Here is a 25,845-nt window from a genome sequence, read left to right on the forward strand (position 1 = left end):
AATGAATAAGTATTTTGGTTATAATAATGACACAATGTTCAGTCATACGAATTAGATAATCCACAAATGAACCGTGTGGAATAGTTTCATATTCTCTTCTCACTCGTAATTATGTCTCTGACGTACTTCTATCTATCTATATATCTGTCTCAATTGATAATTAATATTTCTAACTGTATTAATTTGTCTTATGTGTATCTCTACCCACTTTATTGGTACCGTTATATGGATTTAAAGCAAAATTTAAAAAATGTAAGATTGATAAGATTTTGTTCTAATATTTCTGTCATGCGAAATTGAACTCCATGCATAATCCTTTCTAAAGCATCTCATTCTTTTGTTAGTTTAAACCATATTTATTTTAGAGACATTGTCAAATACTATTGCAATCATAACATTTGGGAGATTCAGTAGAATGCATACGCTTATTAGCACTGTCTCCCCAACCGTAACAAGAAAGTAAATATAACATCATGGATCTCCATGCCGGTAGCAATGGTTATAAAGAAAATATGCACACACAGACAAAGCAGGGGTCCAGAGTGGCCGAGTAGTCTAAAGCGCTCTCCGTTACGGATCACTGTCATCTCACCTCTGTCTGCGTGGGTTCGGATCTAGGATTAGGCCAATGTGGGTACGTGAGAAAGCTTGCCAGTAGCTACTCGTGGGTCGGTGGGTCTTCTCAGGGTTTTCCCAGGGTCTTCCTTCACCATAAATACTGGCCGCCATGCATGGCCTATCGTGTGGCGTTAAACCCCACAACAACAACAACAGAAAAAGCATAACAATGAATAAGAGCTAATTAATTGCAACTCAAATGATTGTGAGTTTTGTCAATTAAGTAAATATCTTAGTCTACTAAAATAATGTTGCACATCTGAAAATATTTGTTGTTTTTTAGTTAACATACAGTTCCCGAATACAATGTATCCCCCAGAGGTGTAAAACTGATGGTAAAAAAAACCCTTGGTGTCAGAACTGGGGGTCAAATAAAAAATGTGGGGGTCAAAAATATATTGACAAATTTTCATCCAACTCGTACTTTTTCAGCTTGAAATAGGATATTGCCACTTGCACAACATACTCTCTCTCTAAACATACAAATAAACTAACAAGCACAGTTAACAAACAAATGCATTGTCTATTCAAAGAATAATGGTATTAGTTAACTTTTCCTTTAAAATCGTAATTTTAACAGTCTCCTTATAATCTTATTACATACAAGCCAATACAAAAAGCCTAATAAATATTTTTAACCGAATGGCAGTCACTTTACAGCCTGTCATAAAATGTGTACTATAATCGGTTTCATTGTACTTCGTCCTAGAACAAATTTATCCAAAAATGAAGGAGGCTAATGATTCATCTTGTTTCTTATAAGTTTCACTTGAACTTTAAGGTCTTTCTTTTATTGCAGCAAAGTTATAAACCAACAAAATCTGCAATGACCCCCTGACTGTGTAATCCAAATAAACGCATTTGTCTCGGCAAGCTTACTGATTTCTTTGTTGTGAAAGAATGTCTTGGGTTATAATGTGTTCTCCAGATATCTTGTGGCGAACGAGAGCAGATTTGTTAAAATTCTTAACCCTGTCACAAAAGGATCATTCACTTCTGCAGTCTTCGCAATCACGCTATCAGAAGTCACACCGGTAATCGTGCCGTATTCCAGTCAAGGGAATTATTTTCTCCATTTTTCATTAAAGTTAGATCCACAGTTACTCTTTTGTGTTCTGCTTCTTTCACTTTCTTCGCTAATGAGTTTTAGTGCACGACCTTTTAATCTGGAGATCACTTTCTAGTGCAACAAGCATTGAGGTTAAACATCAAGATGACATCTTGCTGAGCTAAATAGAAATCGTGTGAGAGCTCGCGAGATTGGGGGAAGCTACTCCGTCATAACATTGCCTATGCTAGTCTGGTTCCTTATTTCGTATGTTCCCTGCGTTCCACTCCGCTATACGAATAGAGGAGCCCAACACATGGAGTAAACAAAGCGGGGAACCAGTCAATGCCTATGCTCGAAGTATACACGATGCCACCCTTCGTACAATGCATTGGATATTAAATAAAAAATCCTGATTGCATTATGCAAATCCCTTGTGTCAAAAAAACGCATGGCAACAAAATGTGTGCATCAATTTTTTTCCAGCATGTGTCCCTGACGCACAAATGTGCGTAAAGGGAAACACTGCGAATAACAATGTTTCAGTCGTAAGAGCGCAACGGAATGTGTTTAGTATTTGATATCTATGATTTGAATACTTGGAACAGCCTAAAAGAAACTGTTTGCATTCTCAATTTCACCAAGGGAGGAATACTTATTATTAGATACACGAATCGTAATTTAAATTACTACAATTTGTTCTTAGCCTAGCATGCACGATCTGAGACATTCTGTCGCCAGCATAGTATTAACATTGAGTGGTTTCTTTGTCGCAATTAAAGTAGGCTTTAAAATTATGTAATGAAGGTTTTTTCTTACATTAACGGGTAACACGATCCATATGCGAATCTTTGAAGGCAGGAATGAATTATAGAACAAGGTTGCTCTACAGATTGTTGTGTGTGTGTGGGGGGAGGACGAGAATCGTTTGATGATTGAATGGAGTAGGTTTCATGTTCTGTAAATAAATGTGCGGGAGCTAGTCCATGGTAAATTTTAAATACCTGAAGCAGTTTATACTTACAGCAGCGATTGTTTAGAATTTCCCACCCTATTTCATGGTACAATTGTGAAGGAGATGCACTTTTGGTTGCACCCATTATTATTTTCATCGCCTCAACATTTTATTTTCTTTCTAGGATTCTTTATCATTCATTGTACTATTGTCCTAAATGTGATCAGCGAAGTTAAAAATTGGAAGAATATAACATTCCTAATAACTTACCTAGTGGTCAAATATCACACAAAACAATGTCAATAACTATTTACCATAAATACAAAAGGTATCACTAAATCACCACTAATATATGCATAACTCACTGCAAAAAGAAGAGTCAACACTTTCCCTACATGTGGCCTATTCGATCACACCACAGAATCCACTGAGGAAAACTACATGGATATATACATGTATACATGTCATAGTCATCGTCATTAAGCTCATTGCCGATACTAAACTTTCCATTCACGATTAGTGAGAATTGTACTTTCATGCAGTACTATATGACGAATCCATTTCTTAAGTATGCAGTTACTCATATTTATTTTATGCTAAGCAGCGAATTACTATATTTTCTAATTAAAATAATATTTATATTTCACTGTAGTTAACTACTTGTTTGGGTCAGAACATACTTACCTCCCTTTCATTTTCTGTCACTGAACTACTTACTGTTCCTTATGTACATGTCATTGTCACTTCTGTGGCATCTGCAACCAAAATAAAAATGGAAAAACTGTGTAGAACTATTATTGTCAGATGTGACAAGTGACGATGAAAATCTTCAAGAAATAGACTTTCAAATGATACAGCCAAAAAATTTCTTTCAATGTGACAGATTTAAGAAAGTGACTTCTGAAGATGTGGATGTTTTCTTGGAAGAACAGGCAAATATTAACACCAAAAAAAAAAACTGAAGATGACTTGAAGTTGTTCTTGGCTTTTCTTCAGAGTGAAAGGGAACAAAGATTCCCAGAGTTTATCCCACCATCAGATCTAAACCAACACATTTCTCATTTCATCTTATCTGTCAGGAAAAAAGGAGGTGATGAATTTGAACCATCATCCCTTAGAGGTATGATATCATCATTTGATCGCTATCTACGCACAAAATCATATGGTGTTTCCATAATAAATGACATTCAATTTGACAAGAGTAGATCTGTTCTAAAAATGAAGATGAAGAATCTAAAAAGGTTGGGAAAAGGCAACAAACCAAGGGCATCAGGCGCAATTTCTGACCAGGACCTACATACGATGTATGAGGCTAAGACTCTAGGTGCTGACAATACGACTGCTCCTTTACATTCAATGTAGCTCATTTGTACCATGCATAAAGTGTATAAAGTAAGCCAGTTTGAAATGTTTTACAAGGTAGAAAGAAAAAAAACCTTTTATTTTCTTCCGTCACTCTGATGTAATAAGAAGTGTCAAAATTCACTGCCAGTGCTGCACATTAAACACTATGCTAGTTATTGAGTTCCTGGTTTACTTCAAATCAAATAGCAAAGTACCCAAAAAAACTCAAGTTAGCAAGCATAGGTTTCAGTTCATTATCCTTGTAAAAGCTGAACGAGTTGAAGAGATCTGAAAAGAAAATAATGCATCGTCCTTGAATCAATCAAGTTTTTAATGTGTCATTATGACAAATCATTGTACATGTGTACAAGTGAATAAAATCTAATCAAGTCATTCATTCTATTTTTTCAGACTAGCAAAACCAACCTGACATCCCTCAGAAAGACCCTGCAGATCTTTACAAACTTTATAGAAACAAACGTCCTGCGGATATGAATGGCCCTGATAGTCCCTTTTGTCTCTCAATAAATGTGGCAAACCACAAACATGGACAGTGCTGGTACAAAAAGACACCAATGGGGATCAACAAATTATATGGGATCATGAAGAAAATGATGACTGATACAGGTCTCTCTCCAACTGACAAGCGTATAACTCCTTACAGGTAATTTCTAAATACTTATTTATCACATTCAAATGTCATCACATTTAAGTAGATGCGATCTCATTGAAGTAATCCTGTTCAATTCAAAATATCATTGATAACCTTTGCTAATCTGAAATTCTCATCTGCACCTTAGCATAATATGAAGATAGTTGTAACAAGTTAAAAAATACAGTAATAATGCAATTTACCTGTATCATAGCAAGTACTTTGGTGAAACTGTAAGTAAGTAAAGAAAAATGTAAAACTACTGTAAGCTATGAACACCTGCATGTACATATCACTTACATACATGTCATTATACTGTGTTTACAATTTACACTTTCTATTTATAGTGTTCAGAAACACCTCATCCAGAAGCTCAATGATGAAGGAATTCCAGCGAATCAAATAGTTTAAATATCAGGACACAAAAACATCAACTCATTAAATAACTACAGTAACTTAAACCCCGCCCAAAGCAGAAATATTTCAAACATTGCCCAACGTACCTGCATTATCATATGTCCTCCAGCCTGTCATACGTGAAACAGCCCCACCAATGGCACCAGCCACAGGGGCTCGTTACAAAGAAAATCAAGGGATGGGGGTTCTAACCTGTAATAATATAACAAATACAGATTGCAGCATACGTCATCGTTTTCCATCTTGGATTCTTCGCTGGGATTCGAACTTGAAATCAGCAGAACATTTTGTTATTATGTCTTCGAAAAAGTTATTCTTGGATTATTCTTGGATAATTTTGGATTTGATTCCATAAAACCGTAAGTTCATATTTCTAAATGTTTACATAATTTTTCCAGGGAAATAAATTATTGTATTTTTCAAAGCTTGTTGTTTTCACTCTTTCTTTTGTTACTGTTTATTCGAGCCTAAACACGTGACATAAGAATGCTCATTAGAATGTGTTTAACTATCAGTATCATACATGTAACAAATTAGGAGACTGCACGTAGTCTATGAGGTAAAAAATTAATTATGATAACAATATGATTACAATGACATTATGGAATCATCACCCTCGTCGTCAATATCATTAGAGTCAGTAAGGGTACGAGTTTGGTTGGAGCTATGATTTTCGTGTTGCTGTGTTGTTGTGAACTCAATAAACAGGGTAGTGTTCCTAATTAGAACTTTGAAGCCGAGTTCCTTGACCCGTTTATTCGTCGTTGCCCATGTTGTTATGATGGAAACTGAATCATATTCCTTCTTAATAAAAATAGCTCCATCCCAAGTTCACGAATTTCACATCTTTCCAGTTTTCTTCAATTATCTTGCCTTCCTCTCAATTATTGCCCAAGTGCTTGTCAAGTCTTAATTCCTGTAGATTTTGTACCAATAATTAAGGGATTACAGCTTAGGAATGGGCTTCATCATCTCATAATATTTGTGATAGTTCACAGATTTAACCAGGATCGGCCTGTTTTCCTGTTACAAGGATCCAACCGTGTGGCTTCTGTTGATATCACTAATAGTGAAATCACCGGCCAGTTTAAGTACGAATTCATCGGTGTTTTATCTTTCGTTTATTTCTTTCTTCTTCCTTCAATTTCTTGCTTTGTTTTGGACACCCTTTAGATTCTAATACTTTGTCTACGAGAATTGAGTTGAATTTTTTCTTCATTTTCATTTAAACATTTTCTCAGACAGATAACGTCAGTCATTAGTCCTACGTGTAAGACATTGCACATTTTGATTTTGTTTAGGTGCTACATCAGCGTCAGGTCTTACAGGTAGGACTAGTCAGCCATCAGGATTTTCGATTTCACTCGTAAATTCTTCTCTCAGTGTGTCAGCTACAACCTATTTTGTCAATGGTAGATCTTACTGGTTTCTGGCAGTGCACGATTACTATATTTGAGTATGATGTAATTATGCCTTGCGTCACCGTAACTCGTGACCAAGCCGTATTAGGTAACAGGTAGCCGTGTGAGGTTTTCTTAGGATAAACAGAAAATATATCCAGTTCTTCCTTTATTTTTTTTATACGTGTCGTTGCATTAAAGTGCAATTTTGCATTAGGACAGTCTTGGATTTCACCATTGACGATATTTGTTCGGATCTTACCTTCCGGTCAATGGTGAAATCCAAAACTGTCTGAATGCAAATTTGCAATTCGAGTTGGGTTGTTGTCCAGACGTCAAGATCGTCAAACAATTATTGCATTTTCTCCATTATATCACAAATTGAACGAAGTGTGTCGAGCTGTTTTGAAAATTGAACTATTCTTGCTTACAACAAGCCTAAGTTGGAAATTAGCAGACGCAATTAGGATAAACTAGCAGTGTTGGAACTACCGAGGGGTGCGGACCGGTGTCTTCCTTTGTGTTATATTATTACAGGTTAGAATACCTCCATCCCTTGATTTTCTTTGTAACGAGCCCCTGGTGACTAGAGGAATTGTATAGTATGAAGTGGTTGGGGTCGTCCTACAAATTGTGAAACGCTTCCCCTGATATTTGTGTGTTTGGGGTCTCAAAAGCCCCCAAAACACAAATATCAGGGAAGGAGTCTTAATTATAGGACTAGTGGAGAGTGGGTCTGTAGGTATCACGAGAGAACTATCTTCCACTGCATTTAAGAGAGGTAATTCTGCTAGAACTAGACTTGGGTAATCTTGTAAAAAGAGATGCATTTCCACTGATCATCAGTCTGATGTGTATCACATTAAAAAATATCACGAAAAATACAAAGTATCATGTTACTATAAACTGACTTAACCTCACATATAGCAAATGACACAACTTTTATTTTACCTAACATGCGATACATTTCATACATAATGCACCAATCACAGCTTTGTTGTTTGTTTCTGAATAAAGTATTCCCGACACTTTAGCTCCACCCCCTATGGATTGTGTTGTTTATACCATTATACTTGTATGACCCACCGAAACAACTTCAGCCCCCACCCCCCTTTAGATATTTTGACAGTTGTATTCTCAAAGGTGCATAATAATAGTTAATAATCTACAGAAAAATATAGGATGGTTTGTTTAGATTGAGATCTTTTATGGTGACCTTTATTTAAGTCCTACTGGACATTGCAAAGACAGGCAAAGATTGGTGCAGACACATCAGGATAGCACAGACTATCAAGGACACAAAGACAATATGACAAAGACAGTACTGAGACCTTTTAAACCGACAGTACTAGAAAAATGTTATCTCATTTGTTGATCATTATTTTCTTCATGTTAATGATACTAGATGTGTGCAATTGTTTGTAATCTGTATTTTTTCAGTGCATAAGCTTGATGTTGAACAAAGGTCCTTTCATACTTTTAATTTGATGTAGCAAGATGTTTTATTTTGTTTCTCTTTTCTTTCTTTTTTATCATATGGCCTCCAGGTTATTCCAACTATTTTGTCCTGGCTACAGTACATTGATAAGAAGGACAGAAATGCTTCAAACCTCAAAACCAAATTCCAAATAGCCATAAAACTAAGATTTATTAATAACTTAAACCCAACTCAAAAATCAATTAGTAGGATAGAATGAAACAATTGTTACTGTGTGGTACTCATTAAATATTTTATGATGAATGACCATTTAGCATAATCATAAGATATGTAAAAATTATTGATCATCATTATTTTGCCACTAAATTTAATTTTGTTACACCTTGCAGGGCTGAGCAAATCCCATAGCCCGACGTCCCGGACTAGTCATTTTTGAAGTCGGACAAGTAAAATTTTCCAAGTCGTTAGTCCGGGACAAGTGCTTTTTAAAAAAGTTGGTCTAGTCCTTATTTTTGTGCTTTAATCACTATATCTGCCTTTATTTGGCCAATCATGCTCTCTGGGCGTACTGAATAATTGATTCTACACCTCTTCGCGTATACATGATTTACATCCTGTTAACGTTTGACTGCATATTGGGCTAAGCGACCAAATTATCGGCAAATCAAAACACGTCAAACAAAAAAAAGCCAGTATGATCAATTAGCAGTGTTGTAAGCGGTTTTGTTCCAGTGAGTTTACTCAGTCTAGATCATATCGTGCGGCTCACTATGATATTAATCCAGCGAGTCAGTGTAATTAAAGTAATGAAAGGTACTCTACTGACATCATTGTTGGTTTCCTTTATGAACTGATTAAATGACAGTAATGATTCTTTAATTTATAATTGATTATACAGATGATTAACGTCCACGTGTGATATTGTGTTTGAAGAGAAACAATTACGCTAATTAATGAGCTGTTTCAGTTTGTATTTAAAGGAGAAAATTGATGTTACGATCACTTTAGAAGTAGTTGTCAAGCAAGCTGATAGTTACTCTGTGGATAAAATGAGTTTGCTAAATTATTTTCGCAGGAAGGTAATAACGGCGATTCGACGAAGGCAAATTTGAAAATGGAGGGATAAAATGTAAGACAGATACTGAGTGTGCGCTAGCTATTTCTGAGTGTGAACGAGGATTTAGTTCAATGAACTTAATAAAGACTTCTTTAAGGAATTCCTTAAACCAAAAGAGTTTACAAATGCTAATGAACATTTCTGCAAATGGACCAAAGCTTGAGGATTTTAACCCAGACACAGTTATCAACTGCTGGCTTAGTGCTGGTGCAGGTGGCAGACATATACATGGACATATTTTCAAATCCATCAGCTAAAACATATATACATGAACCTGAAGAAACCAAATGTATAACAACCAATGTTTTTGAAAAATTAAATTCTTTTAAGAAATAATTATGTTGTATATTATATTTTTTTTTCTTCTATGGATTAAGTACTTACGTCTCATCAAATCTCGGGAAGTGATTACCATTTTGGGACCAGTGAAAAGTAAGGTGGGACTAGTGAAGAGTAAGGTGGGACTAGTGAAGAGAAAGGTGGGACAAATTAATTTTCTGAAACCACTTGTCCTGGACTAGTGGTTAAAAAAAATTGCTCAGCCCTGCCTTGTGTTATAATTATAAAACAAATCTAGAAAGCGGATCCTAGACAAACCTAGATCTTTGTGGATAATATTCAGTTAACTGTTTTAAACAAAATAAAGGAATGCTTGAATACAGACTGCTTATGACTATGATTCAACCCTGGCCTTTTCACAAACTCAGCCAGGCAAGATTTATAAATGATAAATTATATCTAAATATTTAGTCCAGATATTGATAATGAATACGAGCGTGACACAATACAATGACTGACACTGACAAATATTTCTTTGAAATCATGTATAACAGGTCTATTAAAGGTAAGCTTATGTAGTGCATAAATGTATGACATGTCTTTTAAAGGCCAGCACAGATTAAGTTATGTTCACAATTATTAAAGAATACACATATTTATAGGTAATTAGTGTATGATCATCTCCTTTGCTGATGTAATTGGCAAGGCAGTTTAGAAGTTTTAATGTTATTGGTATCAGATCAGTTAGTTTAGCAAAGGTAATTTTCCTGGCTGCACTCCTTTAAGATTTTATTTTAAACTGCGACTATACTGAGGTGTAAATACTTGCATACGATAAACTAACTATGCTGAGGTGTGAATACTTGCATACAGTAAACTAACTATGCTGAGGTGTGAATTCTTGCATACAGTAAGCTAACTATACTGAGGTGTAAATCCTTGCATACAATAAACTAACTATGCTGAGCTGTAAATACTTGCATCAATAAACTATGTTGAGGTGTGAATACTTGCATAGAATAAACTAATTATTCTGAGGTGTAAATACTTGCATACAATAAACTAACTATGCTGAGGTGTGAATACTTGCATACAGTAAACTAACTATGCTGAGGTGTGAATTCTTGCATACAGTAAGCTAACTATACTGAGGTGTAAATCCTTGCATACAATAAACTAACTATGCTGAGCTGTAAATACTTGCATCAATAAACTATGTTGAGGTGTGAATACTTGCATAGAATAAACTAATTATTCTGAGGTGTAAATACTTGCATACAATAAACTAACTGTTCTGAGGTGTGAATACTTGCATTCAATAAATTAACTATGCTGAGGTGTAAATACTTGCATACAGTAAATTAACTGTGCTGAGCTGTAAATACTTGCATACAATAAACTAATTATGTTGAGGTGTGAATACTTGCATACAGTAAGCTAACTATACTGAGGTGTGAATACTTGCATACAATAAACTATGCTGAGGTGTGAATCCTTGCATACAGTAAACTAATTATACTGAGGTGTAAATACTTGCATACAATAAACTAATTATATTGAGGTGTAAATACTTGCATACAATAAACTGTGCTGAGGTGTGAATCCTTGCATACAATAAACTATTTATAGTGAGGGGTAAATGCTTTCATACAATAAACTAACTATACTGAGGTGTAAATACTTCCATACAATAAACTAACTATTCTGAGGTGTGAATACTTGCATTCAGTAAACTAACTATGCGGAGGTGTGAATACTTGCATACAGTAAATTAACTATGCTGAGGTGTAAATACTTGCATACAATAAACTAATTATGTTGAGGTGTGAATACTTGCATACAGTAAGTTAAATATACTGAGGTGTAAATACTTGCATACAATAAACTAACTATGCTGAGGTGTGAATACTTATATATTTTAACCAACATTTTGAAACTCTCCATGTTACCACTGTTGACTGAATGAAGGAAAACAACTCAAGTTTGAATGTTCCTGTGAAAAAATTTCAACAAATTTAGTAAAGACAGAGACTTGATTGCAAGTGCTACTGCCATGTGTGAAGCCTGCCTGATCAACAGTTATGACATTCTCTGGTGATTCAGGGGCTCCAGTACTTTAAAACAGAGTGAAAGCAAGGAGATCAGCTGATAACTCTTTTCCAGGCTTTGGGATCATACTAATCTTTGCCTGGCACCACAAAGTTGGCATGCACTTTTCCCAAACAACCCAGGTGTAAGAAGCGGTAAGCCATTCCATTGCATTCGGGCCATAATGCTTCAAGAACTCAGACAGGATGTTAAAATATCCTGATGATTTGATGCTGCATAGCACTGTTTCAAGTTATGTTGCTGTAAATGCCTCTGGAGTATTTTGATCTAGTTCATCTGACTTCCATCGGCAGTATTGTCACCATTCATCTCGTACTTGACCTTGGTGCTGTCTCTCCAGGGGTGCTTTTGCCACTTGTAATAAGTGGCTAGCTACATCATTTGGTTTGACAACAGGGTGAGCTTGAACTGGTGGTTGCTGAGCAGTGCCAAGTCTTCAAGTTCCAGCATTTCTGGCTGGAGTGTGTAAAGTTGAGTCATACACAATGTTTTACATGGGATTCACCTAGACTATCAAATGACAAACTATACTACTTACGATCTTTTATCTGACAGAAATTAGGGCCCTTAAATATTTCCCAACTGTATAATAACAATTCCACGAAGACATTCATTACACAATATCACAAGTAAGTCAGGAACACATTGATTATCTACCTGGAATGCAATCCGTCTTTCAATATAAAATAATTTGAAGTTCCTCTATTTAAATGTCGCGAACAAAGAAAATCAATGACACATATAAGAGTCTGTCGAGTGTGAATGAACTTAACGGACATGAACAAACCTTTATTCAGTACTATTGTCAAAGATTTTATGAAATATTGTGGAACTGTTGTCTAAACCATTACAAAGAGATATATGCATACGAAACTACATAAACGGTGAGCTGTGTTAATCTATTAAGCCTAACAGTCGGTTTAGATCTGGATAGAATGTGATTATTTCGAAACATTCTCTGAGGAGATAAAACTCTTTGATCTGGAATGGGAATCAAGTTTGTATTTCGTATTTACGAACTTGAACTATAACTGAGCAGAACTTTAAAAGCGGCTATAACTGGAGACATACATGGAATATGGAAATTTAATCCTAGAGTTTATGATATAAATAGGCTCTCTGGAAACCTGTATGCAAAATATCTGGACGAATTGTGGAAGAAAAATTATACAATAACATGGAGCTTTATACGCCTTAACATTTCGATCTGGTTTACAAGATGGAGACTGAGAGTGTAGAATATGTTAAACAAACAATAGAATGTAGTAGAAAACGTGTAATGAGAACAAAGCTTCTAAATTTTGTCATGAATAAAATTTGGAAGGTACCAATATTCTACTCAGGAAGCCGTGCCGAAGGTATATCAAGTATACAGTCTGACACTGATTTTATGTATGAAGCTGGCGGGATACTCACACTATCTAATGAAGCGCAGATTGGATTAAAAAGTGACAATACAGTGGTATATGTAGTTATGGATACAGATGAAGTTCATTCGGGGTACACAGGAGTTAAAATCTTGGAAGGCGATTGAAATGATTTGAGTGAATTTGCCTCCATTGAAGATGGGCTGCGATCTCTTTGCGAAACTTTTGGTAAAGATAACTCTAAATACCTGTCAAACATTCTTGTTAAGAAATACTGGGATAATCATATGAAAAAGGTAATTCCACTTCAAGGATTGAAGAATGAGATTTCTTCTCATGGTCCATCTACTGTCGCTAGATATGCTGCTGGTAAGGATGTGGCAGAAATTGATACTGTGCTTTGTCTCAGGGGTGAGTGGCCAGAAGTCGCCAAAGAGTGGCTCGAAAGAAAGAGGAATTTTAACTGGCCAACGAAAGAATTGATCGAGGAGATTAAGGCGGTTGGCTGCAAGTTAGTACCTATAGGGCATCGCCTTTCGCGCGGGACAGATTTGGAACTGGAATGGAGAATTTCATTTTCCAAGGCGGAGTGTCTTCTTATTTGGTCATTAAACGGCACTCAGATTGCTTGCATTGAGTGTATGAAACTCTTTTTTCATGCATTCATTTATCCTAAATTTCCAGATCTATTTTCATCCTATTTCATTAAATCAGCAATGTTCTGGCTAATTGAAGAAACTGATAGTACCTTCTGGCAGCCACAGAATCTACTGGCATGTATGGACAGATCATTATCAAAACTAATTACATGTGTCGAAGAAAAGTGTATTCAAAATTTTTTCATTCCCGAAAATAATATGATGGATGCCAAGGCAGTCGAAGCAGAGGAGACACTTGGTATACTTCATAAAGAGCTAAAAATGTATGCCGTAGCAGGAGAAGAATATTTTCGGATGCTAATCAAAGAAAAACTTTTGCAGATGGGCAAGAATGATATATATTATTATCATATTATGATAAATAGTCTTAGCATAGCTCGCCATTTCATTTACAACTCAATAAAGGGTTCGAACATGAAGGACAGCAAAGATAAGCTCATGCAAGGAATAAATGAGCTGAAATGTTGTGACGACAAGGACATGTTCCCAGATGTCTGCAAGTTCCTTGAACAAGAGCTGGAAGCCATATTATCAATTGTCATCTTCTGCGAATCTCAATCTGACTCAGGAATGGATGGGATACTTTCGCCATCTGGCACAAAAAAGGTCGAAGAAAGCTTGAAAAAATATGCAGAATTAACTCACTCAACAAGTAAGCTTCTGCTATGTACATTTTATTTCTACATAGAAAGATATCAAGAAGCCTTGGAAATCACCGAGGAAGTTCAGACACGATACACATCTCAGGTGGTTCATTACACGTTTTGGAATCGATCCAAGACACCAAAAGATGATAATTATCCACTAATCACTCCAAGACCAACTCTGAATGAGACGCTGAAAAATTACATTGCATTGGATGCTGTCATCTTGCCATGTTTGTCATGTCTTTTTCCAGCCACGATTCAGGAAAAGCCCTACGGCGGAGATACTTTATTTATCCATCCCCTCTTTTATGCCTTCTTTATGCAATTTCATTGTTTCTTCAGGTCAGGGGATGCTGCAAAATGTGAAGCTGTTTTGAATAAGATGCAAACTTTTGTGGCAGAAAACGTGGAAGTGCTCAAGACAACAAAAGATTTCAACATCCTGCATTTGGGTGATTCATGTCATCAATTGTTAAGAAGACATACCGAATCTGGAAACTACTTCAAAGAGACAATCAAGTCATTGTTGCAAAAGGGCGAGTTTTGAGGGGTGATGCAGTGTATAGGTAGATTCCATACTATAATAGTAGACACATATCCAGCATTTGTAAGTATGGAACGATTTTTGAAACGAATCCCTTTTAGCTTTTCCCGTGCATCTGGTTATTGACGTCCAGATGAAATAGCAATCTCGATGATGCTCATGCATTGCGTAATATTCCAGGTACATCAGCGAAATATCATAAATATTCGATATCATGATGATATTTAATAAAACATCGAGACATTTTCATGACTTTACACACACACAGACACACACATATGTACATATATATATATATATATATATATATATATATATATATATATATATATATATATATATATATATATATATATATATATATATATTATTTTGTCATTGGTTGGATTTATTAAAGATCACCACAGGTATACAATTGTTTTAATAAGCAGTATATTTGAATTATTTGCAGCATAGACCCTTTAAATTTGTCTTGAATATAAATTCTCATAACAGTCTTATGTGTATCTAATTTGTTTTGTTTGCTAATGTTATCATCATGATTATCTGTTATGTATAAATTGTATTTTTTAACTGACCTTGTCCAAAATCAAGTCCATGTCTATATGACTAGGATAGTTGCTTTGTTTACAACATAATACACGTTTTATATATTTTTCTATGAATGTAGTTTAGATATTAAGATCATTATCTTAATCTGACTCAGGAACACTGGTATTCCCCTAATGTTTACCATGTTTTAGTTATATTTTGATAACAGATTTTATCTTGTTGACAACTTAGAATTTTCAAGAAATGAATTTTTTACCTTCGTCCTAATACTTGAACAAGTATTCATTCTTGCTATAACATCTGAAGCAGAATGTTTGTTGTGTTCAGTTTAGTTTTATTTGGGTTCATTCAAATTATTATTCATAATAATTGCAAAGTGCTCAATATTCTTGAACAGAAACATTAATTTGAAATATTAAATTAAAACAAGGACATCTTGGATCATATTATTGTGATTCATTAAAAGGCTGTTGGCACACATCCACAATGCAAGCCACTAAAGGCATATCAACAATACCGAAATTTAATTTCTTTCTAAGGAAATAAATTCTTTGTTGCATTGTACAAAACATGTTGGCTTTCGCTCTTTTTTTCGATACTTAGCTTTATATATATATATATATAACCTTCTTCTAAATGGACACTACGTCTCCTTTCTCCAATCTGGGATCTCTCAGTAAATAGAAAGTCAGAGCGGAACATCATTTGGCTGTTATATAACCTACTTTGGAAAACAAAACTATCCCATTTGCTTTGAAAATTCGAATTTGCAGGGGGAAACTTCTGCATCTTTATTGAAAAGATGAAACTATGTTCTTCATTCCATTGCTCTAAAGCTTCTGGAAATCGTTCAAGCTAAATGTTTACATATAACCAGGCAGTTGGAGTCAGGTACTAAATTTCATTCTAAACTTCACCGAAATCATTACGATGAAAATCACATTTCATAACTATATGGACAAATTGAATACGTTTTCAACGAGCCTATAAAGGCAACTATCAGTAACACGAAACAACAACTTTTCTAGAGATAATGTTAGACTGAAAAAGGCCGAACAGGTTATCATGATAGAAGGAATAAAAAATAAAATGAAAGTTTTGCTGGAAGAAAAAAAATTCCATCACCCCAGAATGTGAACACTTTTGCAAACATGTCATCAGTTAAGTTTTGTGACTCAGACATAAGTCTCCTCTCCAGATGAAAATGTGCAATGTACTGGAATTGGAAGAAGGCTTCATGAGTTTTGCTTGAAGAATAAGTCTTAAAGAAAATTTAGGGATGAGGCTGGATATTCTAGCGTGGTAACTAATGAGCCTCAGAGACACCACCTAAAAGCAATTACATTCCACACCCTAGTAAAGCTCCAGCTCTAGAGGCACTCTTGTCCGTGGTAGAAAGTGAGATAAATTCTCGCGAACAGAGGCAATCCAAAAGTCTAACCCACAGAAAAGACAGTCGCTAGAAAAACTGAGCCAGATGGATGATTTTGTCATCAGGCCTGCAGACAAGGGGTCCTGTGTTATTATCATGAATACGTCTTACTATATCGATGAGGCGAACAGCCAACTTTCAGACCAGAGATTTTTGGAACAAGAAAAATATAAAAAAACTGAACATGCTGAAAATGTGCATCAGACATTAAGAGACATGCATAAAGCAAGACACATTGTTCACATAATATTAACTTACCTCCTAGTGTGGACTACAAATCAGGGAGCTTTTATTTACTCACTAAAATACACAAAGAGGATAACCCGGGAATGCTAATAATCTCCTGACACAGACAGCCCACTGAGAAAATATTTGATTTCGTTGATGTTCGCCTTCCACCGTTCGTGGCAAAACAACAATAACGAACGTTCTTAATAACACTCTCCTTGTCACCATGGATGTATGTCCCTTATACACCAACATCCCGTTTGTGGAAGGTATCGTAGCCTGCAAGGACAGTCGAGCTGATTTATCTCTTCCAACGTCTTATTTGGTCAAACTTTTGCCACATTTGTAAACATATGCCTGAGACCAAATATTTCAAAAGTTCGACAACCGGAGTTAATTACACGATCAATCTTCTGACATGCAAGATCTATGCCATCAAATATTTGCAAAATCATTGACTTCAGAAAGCGAACGAATAATCACAAAAGCCACATTAACAGCAAAATCAAAGCGAAATTCGCCTAACACGACAACTGGGATGCAGTACTGGATTAAACCCTGTGGAGGCCCTTAGGCAGTCCTTAGGCAGTAGAAATCTTGGGGTTTCCCTCGCAAATTATATCTTATCAATATTATGTTGATCCGTTGTCGCGGTGCCCCTAAAAGGCATGGGGCCCATTTGCCTGTGCCTAGTCGTCCTTTTGGGTAATCTGGCACTGCTCAGATGGACGATCAGTGGAGTCGCTCGAGATGCTACCAGCTAAATCTAACTTAGGGTGGACAGACAGAGAACAAACACGTAAGGAATGAAACTGGACACTACAAAACTCATTGGGAATTCGGCCTAAGTGAAACATCTTACCTTCTCGTTGCAGTCTCGTCGAAATTACAGTCATTAATTTTGCTCATGACGCAATGTTTATGCTAAAATCCACCCTGTTAAGTAATTTTTTAAATGATTTATTGTCTTTATTATTATTATTATTATTATTATTATTATTATTATTATTATTGTTCAAACCAATTTCCCCGACAGATAATTGTTTTAACATCTTTCTTTCGAAACCTCCTTGCATAACTCTACCAGGTTATAATTTCTGATGTCGATCTCTACCCACGCTTTGTCTCATTCTTTGTTTTTAGTTTAGAATTTAGGTGAAAACATATTGGTGATCCATTTTGTGTCAGACACAAGAACCCGCTTGTCTATTATTCCTGCACAACTTTGTACTGATATATGTCTTGCTGTAACTTGCCCTCAATGATTCTAACATGTAGGAGTCCAGAATGCTTTGTAAGCGTTTGATAAGTGTTTCTTTTGTAATTTCTTTCTCCCGTGACGAAGAGTCTGCTTAGCCCGAAATGTTGGGAAACCATTTTGGATTTGTGCCATTATCAATTTTTGAGTCTATATGTACGCTATAGATAATATTTCACCCTAAAGAAATTTCAAGTACTGTTATGGGGGTCTTATTCCAAACTTTATTAAAACAGATCTTTAAAGATAATCCACCTGTCCACTGTTACATACATTATCTGATTTCATACAATACCAGTACCGTATATAATTACCTGTTTCTATAATGGCACATATTTTATTTAAAGCTTTGCATTGAACGCCTGAAATATACTCATTGAATAAACAAGGCAAACAACGATTACCTACCTGGAATTAATGTACTGTGTTTAACAGAAGATAATACGTGAAGTTCCTTTATGTGAATGCTGTAGGGACCCCCTCCCCCAGACGTTTTCAATTAGCTGTCATCCATATTTGAAAGGATTGGATCAAGTGTCGATTGCTATGGTCGATAAGGTGCATTTATAAGCATATTCTCCGGTCACCAATGTATGTATTTTTAGGGTTATTGGTAATGCTCAATTCAGTATAGGTAGGTGGGGATGGTAGTCTGAGTGTGAAGAAATGTCTAAAATATAAGTATATAAGTGATGCCCCATAAGCAGCTATTTATGACGAAGTCAATGACACAAATGAATAAGTATTTTGGTTATAATAATGACAAAATGTTCAGTCATACAAATTAGATAATCCACAAATGAACCGTGTGGAATAGTTTCATATTCTCTTCTCACTCGTATTTATGTCTATGACGTACTTCTATCTATCTATCTGTCTCAATTGATAATTAACATTTCTGACTGTATTAATTAATTTATCTTATGTGTATCTCTACCCACTTTATTGGTACCCTTATATGGATTTGAAGCAAAATGTAAAAAATATAAGATTTTGTTCTAATTTTTCTGTCATGCGAAATTGAACTCCATGCATAATGCTTTCTAAAGCACCTCATCATCTCATTTCTTTAGTTAGTTTAAACCATATTTATTTTAGAGACATTGTCAAATACTATTACAATCATAATATCTGGGAGATTCAGTAGAATGCATAAGCTTATTAGTACTGTCTCCCCAACTGTAACAAGAAAGAAAATATAACATAACGGATCTCCATGCCGGTAGCAATGGTTATAAAGAAAATATGCACACACAGACAAAGCAGGGGTCCAGAGTGGCCGAGTAGTCTAAAGCGCTCTCCGTTACGGATCACTGTCATCTCACCTCTGCCTGCGTGGGTTCGGGTCTAGGATTCGGCCAATGTGGGTACGTGAGAAAGCTTGCCAGTAGCTTCTCGTGGTTCGGTGGTTCTTCCCAGGATTTTCCCAGGTTCTTCCTCCACCATAAATACTGGCCGCCATGCATAGCCTATCATGTGCTGAAAAATGGCGTTCAACCCCACAACAACAACAGACAAAGCATAACAATGAATAAGAGCTAATTAATTGCGACTCAAATGGTTGTGACTGCCGTCAATTAAGTAAATATCTTAGTCTACTAATATAATGTTGCACATCTGAAAATATTTGTTTGTTTTTTTCTAGTTAACATAGGGTTGCCGAATAATAATATTTCAGTCATAAAAGCGCAACGGAATGTGTTTAGGATTTGATATCTATGATTTGAACACGTGGAACAGCCTAAAAGAAATGTTTTGCATTCTCAATTTCACCAAGGGAGGAATACTTATTATTAGATACACGAATCGTAATTTAAATTACTACAATTTGTTCTTAGCCTAGCATGCACGATCTGAGACATTCTGTCGCCAGCATAGTATTAACATTGAGTGGTTTCTTTGTCGCAATTAAAGTAGGCTTTAAAATTATGTAATGAAGGTTTTTTCTTACATTAACGGGTAACACGATCCATATGCGAATCTTTGAAGGCAGGAATGAATTATAGAACAAGGTTGCTCTACACATTGTTGTGTGTGTGTGGGGGGGGGGACGAGAATCGTTTGAAGATTGAATGGAGTAGGTTTCATGTTCTGTAAATAACGGTGCGGGAGCTAGTCCATGGTAAATTTTAAATACCTGAAGCAGTTTATACTTACAGCAGTGAGAGTTTAGAATTTCCCACCTAGTTTCTTGGTACAATTGTGAAGGAGATGCACTTTTGGTTGCACCCATTATTATTTTCATCGCCTCAACATTTTATTTTCTTTCTAGGATTCTTTATCATTCATTGTACTATTGTCCTAAATGTGATCAGCGAAGTTAAAAATTTGAAGAATATAACATTCCTAATAACTTACCTAGTGGTCAAATATCACACAAAACAATGTCAATAACTATTTATCATAAATACAAAAGGTATCACTAAATCACCACTAATATGTGCATATCTAATTGCAAAAAGAGAGTCAACACTTTCCCTACATGTGGCCTATTCGATCACGCCATAGAATCCACTGCAGAAAACTACATGGATATATAAATGTATACATGTCATAGTCATCGTCATTAAGCTCATTGCCGATGCTAAACTTTCCATTCACGATTAGTGAGAATTGTACCTTCATTCAGTACTATATGATGAATCCATTTCTTAAGTATGCAGTTACTCATATTTATTTTATGCTAAGCAGCGAATTACTATATTTTCTAATTAAAATAATATTTATATTTCACTGTAGTTAACTACTTGTTTGGGTCAGAACATACTTACCTCCCTTTCATTTTCTGTCACTGAACTAATGTTCCTTGTGTACATGTCATTGTCACTTCTGTGGCATCTGCAACCAAAATAAAAATGGAAAAACTGAGTAGAACTATTATTGTCAGATGTGACAAGTGACGATGAAAATCTTCAAGAAATAGACTTTCAAATGATACAGCCAAAAATTTCTTTCAATGTGACAGATTTAAGAAAGTGACTTCTGAAGATGTGGATGTTTTCTTGGAAGAACAGGCAAATATTAACACCAAGAAAAAACTGAAGATGACTTGAAATTGTTCGTGGCTTTTCTTCAGAGTGAAGGGGAACAAAGATTCCCAGAGTTTATCCCATCATTAGATCTAAACCAACACATTTCTCATTTCATCTTATCTGTCAGGAAAAAAGGAGGTGATGTTTTTTGAACCATCATCCCTTAGAGGTATGATATCATCATTTGATCGATATCTACGCACAAAATCATATGGAGTTTCCATAATAAATGACATTCAATTTGACAAGAGTAGATCTGTTCTAAAAATGAAGGTGAAGGATCTAAAGAAGTTGGGAAAAGGCAACAAATCGAGGGCATCAGACCCAATTTCTGACCAGGACCTACATACGATGTATGAGGCTAAGACTCTAGGTGCTGACAATCCGACTGCTCCTTTACATTCAATGTGGCTCATCTGTACCATGCACTTTGGAATGCGAACAGGAAATGGAACACACAACCTGCAGTGGGGTGACATATCCCTTCAAGTAGATGACAGCAACCAGGAGTATATTGTGCATAATACTGAAAGACAGACAAAAACAAGAACCGGAGTGAATGAAGGAAATATAAGGTAATGCATGTCATGGATCCTTGCAAATACTTTGGATAATGTTAAAATAATTAAAGCATATAATTACAATGAATAAGTGCACGATGTAAAAAGAATTAATGTCATACATTTCTGGAATTTTGTTTAGTGTATAAAGTAAGCCAGTTTGAAAAGTTTTACCTGGTAGAAAAAAAACCTTTTATTTTCTTCCGTCACTCTGATGTAACAAGAAGTGTCAAAACTCATTGCCAGTGCTGCACATTAAACACTATGCTGGTTAATGAATTTCTGGTTTACTTCAAATCAAATAGCAAAGTACCCCAAAAAACTCAAGTTAGCAAGCATAGGTTTCAGTTCATTATCCTTGTTAAAGCTGAACGAGTTGAAGAGATCTGAAAAGAAAATAACGCATCGTCCTTGAATCAATCAAGTTTTTAATTTGTCATTAAAACAAATGATTGTACATGTGTACAAGTGAATTAAATCTAATGAAGTCATTCATTCTATTTTTTCAGACTAGCAAAACCAAGAGCATATGCCATACCTGACATCCCTCAGAAAGACCCTGTAGGTCTTTACAAACGTTATAGAAACAAGCATCCTGCAGATATGAATGGCCCTGAGAGTCCCTTTGTGCTCTCAATAAATGTGGCAAACCCCAAACCTGGATAGTGTTGGTACAAAAAGACACCTATGGAGATCAAGAAATTATATGGGATCATGAAGACAATGATGACTTACAGTGATACAGGTACTGATATGCGTATAACTCCTTACAGGTAAATTCTAAATACATGTACTTATTTACCACATGCAAATGTCATCAAATTTAAGTAGATGCAATCTCATTGAAGTAATCCTGTTCAATTTAAAATATCATAGATAACCTTTGCTAATCTGAAATTCTCATCTGCACCGTAGCATTATATGAAGACAGTTGTAACAAGTTAACAAATACAGTAATAATGCAATTTACCTGTATCATAGCAAGTACTTTGGTGAAACTGTGTAAGTAAGTAAGTAAGGAAAAATGTAAAACTACTGTAAGCTATGAACACCTACATGTACATATCACTTACACACATGTAATTATAATTTATGCTATTTACAATTTACACTTTCTATTTATAGTGTTCGGAAACACCTCATCCAGAAGCTCAATGATGAAGGAATTCCTGCGAATCAAATAGTTCGAACACAAAAACATCAACTCATTAAATAACTACAGTAACTTAAACCCCGCCCAAAGTAGAAATATTTCAAGCATTTTGTCTAACGTACATGAGTTATCATACGTCCTCCAGCCTTTCATACGTGAAACAGCCCCACCAATGGCACCAGCGACCGTCAGCTCCTCTACAAAAGAATGTCAATCAATTCCTGCACATGGTATTCTTACAAATGCAATTATTCACGGCTACGTCCATATACACCTTCAGCAAAGAAGCGAATCTCAGTCGCTTTCACAGACTACACAGTACGTCAGTGGTAAAAATGCGAAGAGCAGCGGGAGTGTGTCTTCACAGCCGAGGAAATGGAGACGTATTATTTCCAGTGACACCGACAGTGAATAAAATATATTTCTATGTCCTCTAGATGCTGTATATATGTTTAAAAGGTTCTCACATGATCCTGTAGTCTTGTTATGTTAGCCAAATTCAGCTTCATTCACTCACCGTTATTACCTATTCGAATGTTAAAAAATGGCGTCTCGTCAATTTCACTTTCGTTTAATTTTTTAAATATTTTCTTGCGCGCTAATAAAAAACCAATTATACATTGATGAATTACTTGTGGTTGTTTTCATATTCATAATCCCTGTCTGTTATCCTTGAAACTTGTAGTTTGTTATTCTGGAAATATCAGTTAATTGTTATCAATCTGATGTAGAACAAATTATGTGCGCAGGTACACATAGCACAGCAGAACATGTACGGTAAACAGCTGATATTACCGTAAGAAATCTGCTAATTCACTGTGTCACAATTTTTAGGTAGCCAACGTATGCGAGAGCATAAAATAAAACGAGTATTTGCTTGAAACGAGTGAATAGCAAATGCATTTCATCTCGTGGGTGAAAAACTCTAGTATTTTCATCCACTCGATGATTTATATCCGTTATTCACTACTTTCAAGCAAATATCCTTTATATCTTGCAAGATCAGTTTGTAATTTTGTTAAAAATTTTCTTTTTCTTAATTTCAACCACAATCTTGCTCTTCGAGAGGTGCTTTCTTACATATTAGCGGAAACATATAAATACGAATGTCCCCATACTTGCACTGAAACTAAAACTATATAAGGCTTATTTCGAATAATTAGCTGATGTCAAGTACTTTTGTCTTTAGACGGGTGTTAGGAACTAAGACCTGATAATAGACCATGATATAATTTTCGGGGGATTAAAATTCACAGAACTACAAGCGGAGAAGTAAAGGAGTAAACTATATATGAAACGTAGACAAGGAAATAAGGCATGTCACAGTATGCTTTCCAGGAACGTTCAGGAAATGACTTAGTTAATAACAGTATGGACAACAACTGTATTTTCAATACGGAACGTTTGATAGTCATTGGGTTACATATATATGAGTACTACGACTGTCAGTCATGGGACAGGGTTGACTGGAAGAAAACCATTGTGGCAGCCATATTACATGTCATTATGCTGTTTGCCACATGCATTGTACGCAAGGTCCGATACATATGAAACATGTAACGTTCGCTGCATTTTGCTTAGTCTTTATGCAACACGAAAAAGTACAATGCAATAGCTCAATGCTATGATCTATTGCTATTAACATTGAGCATGAAATTGCCTATTTAGCTCATATTAAACCTTTTCTGTAAACCATATTGCACGTGTATATTTAAGTGACAGTTTTTATAAGTTTAATAATTTAGAAATGTTGACTTTTTAAGTACTACACGTGATATTTGGCTATACCAAAGCGACTCACCATGTTAATCCTATTTGCATTACTGTATCATGCTATTTTCGATGAAAGTGGTCATAAATTCAAAACACTCATGTATTATCTCAAATTTGGATTTACTTGACTTGCATGATATATCTGAATATCAATAAACTATTATGCAGAACTTTCTTTCTGAAAGATTCTTGGAACTGATTGTCAAAGTGCAGTCTAAACCAACACGCCATTGTACATAGTCATGATGATGTTCGTCCATTGCTGTCGGTGAGATCCATTTAATGTCATCGATTCACTGGGGGTGGGTCCGGAGATGGCTGATCAGTCCGATCCGGGCCCGAAAGAGTCTGTTGCAGTGGGGACATGGATGTGCAGTTTGCTGGCCGGGATTTGCGGAACTGCTGTTCCTGGATTTGCGCAGATCACGTTTTTCAGCTGCGTCCACCAGTCTTCTCTGCTCAAAGGCTTCTGCACCAGCGTTGACGTGACTGCGCCAAGCAGATCGGTTATCAACGACACTCTCCCAGCTATTAGGATCACTGCCTAGGTTCTTCAGCGAAGCCTTGATTGTGTCCTTGTACCTCTTTTCTTGAAAACTGTGAGATATTTTGCCTTGTTGTAGCTCTTCATAAAAGACCTTCTTAGGTAGGCGTTCTACCGGCATGCGGACAACATGGCCAGCCCATCGGAGTTGTGCCTTGCAGAGCATGGTGTGGATGCTTGTCATGCCAGCCTTAGTGAGCACCTCTGTGTTTGGTACCTTGTCCTGTCATCTGATTTTCAGTAGTTTCCTCAGGGAGCTCATAGGGAAGTGTTTCAGTTTTTTAACATGGCGGCTATACACAGTCCATGTCTCGCAAGCATTGAGGAGGGTGGGGAGAACAACCGCTGCGTAGACTTTGAGTTTGGTGGCAAGCTTGATGCGTCCCCTATCCCAGACATTTGAGCGGAGTCTACCAAATGCTATGCTGGCTTTGTCAATCCTAATGTTGACCTCATCGTCTATGTGGACTGCTTGTGAGAGTGTGCTGACGAGGTATGTGAACCTGTCTACATTTATGAGCTTGTGGCCATTGACAGTGATGGATGGTTCCAGGTAATCTTCTCCAGGATCTGGCTGATGCAAAACATCAGTCTTGCTAGTAGAGATGGAGAGTCCGAAGTTGGAGCACTCTGTGGAAAAAAAAAGGTCAGTGCTCTGTTGCATGCCTGCCTCCGTGCTGGAGTTGAGGGCACATTCATCTTCAAACAGCAGGTCGCGA

General features: G+C 36.0%; 2 protein-coding genes and 1 pseudogene across 2 annotated transcripts; all 3 read left to right on the forward strand.

Annotated features, from left to right (window-relative positions):
• Positions 1 to 3,408: 3,408 nt before the first annotated feature.
• Positions 3,409 to 12,911, forward strand: LOC149782463 (uncharacterized; annotated as a pseudogene).
• Positions 12,912 to 13,031: 120 nt separating this feature from the next.
• LOC149782464 (uncharacterized) lies at positions 13,032 to 14,847 on the forward strand. The gene has a single exon (XM_089935142.1). The coding sequence runs from the start codon at positions 13,032 to 13,034 to the stop codon at positions 14,595 to 14,597; it is 1,566 nt and encodes a 521-aa protein (XP_089791268.1). The 3' UTR covers positions 14,598 to 14,847.
• Positions 14,848 to 20,667: 5,820 nt separating this feature from the next.
• On the forward strand, positions 20,668 to 23,413 carry LOC149782465 (uncharacterized protein KIAA1958-like). Its single transcript, XM_089933879.1, has 3 exons — positions 20,668 to 21,671; positions 22,166 to 22,401; positions 22,782 to 23,413. Exons 1-2 carry the CDS (start codon positions 21,238 to 21,240, stop codon positions 22,320 to 22,322), a joined length of 591 nt encoding a protein of 196 aa, XP_089790005.1. The 5' UTR covers positions 20,668 to 21,237; the 3' UTR covers positions 22,323 to 22,401; positions 22,782 to 23,413.
• Positions 23,414 to 25,845: the final 2,432 nt, after the last annotated feature.

This window comes from Sinohyriopsis cumingii, chromosome 15 (genome assembly GCF_028554795.1).
Source record: "Sinohyriopsis cumingii isolate HCF-2022 chromosome 15, ASM2855479v2, whole genome shotgun sequence".
NCBI classification, from domain to species: domain Eukaryota; kingdom Metazoa; phylum Mollusca; class Bivalvia; order Unionida; family Unionidae; genus Sinohyriopsis; species Sinohyriopsis cumingii.

What these genes read in the sequence shown, in the direction of transcription:
- LOC149782464 (XM_089935142.1), top strand. Translation starts at nt 13,032, where the DNA reads ATGAAAAAGGTAATTCCACTTCAAGGATTGAAGAATGAGATTTCTTCT.
- LOC149782465 (XM_089933879.1), top strand. Translation starts at nt 21,238, where the DNA reads ATGTTTTTTGAACCATCATCCCTTAGAGGTATGATATCATCATTTGAT. An exon ending in GTGAATGAAGGAAATATAAG is followed by an intron (nt 21,672 to 22,165) that starts GTAATGCATGTC and finishes CTATTTTTTCAG; the next exon opens with ACTAGCAAAACCAAGAGCAT.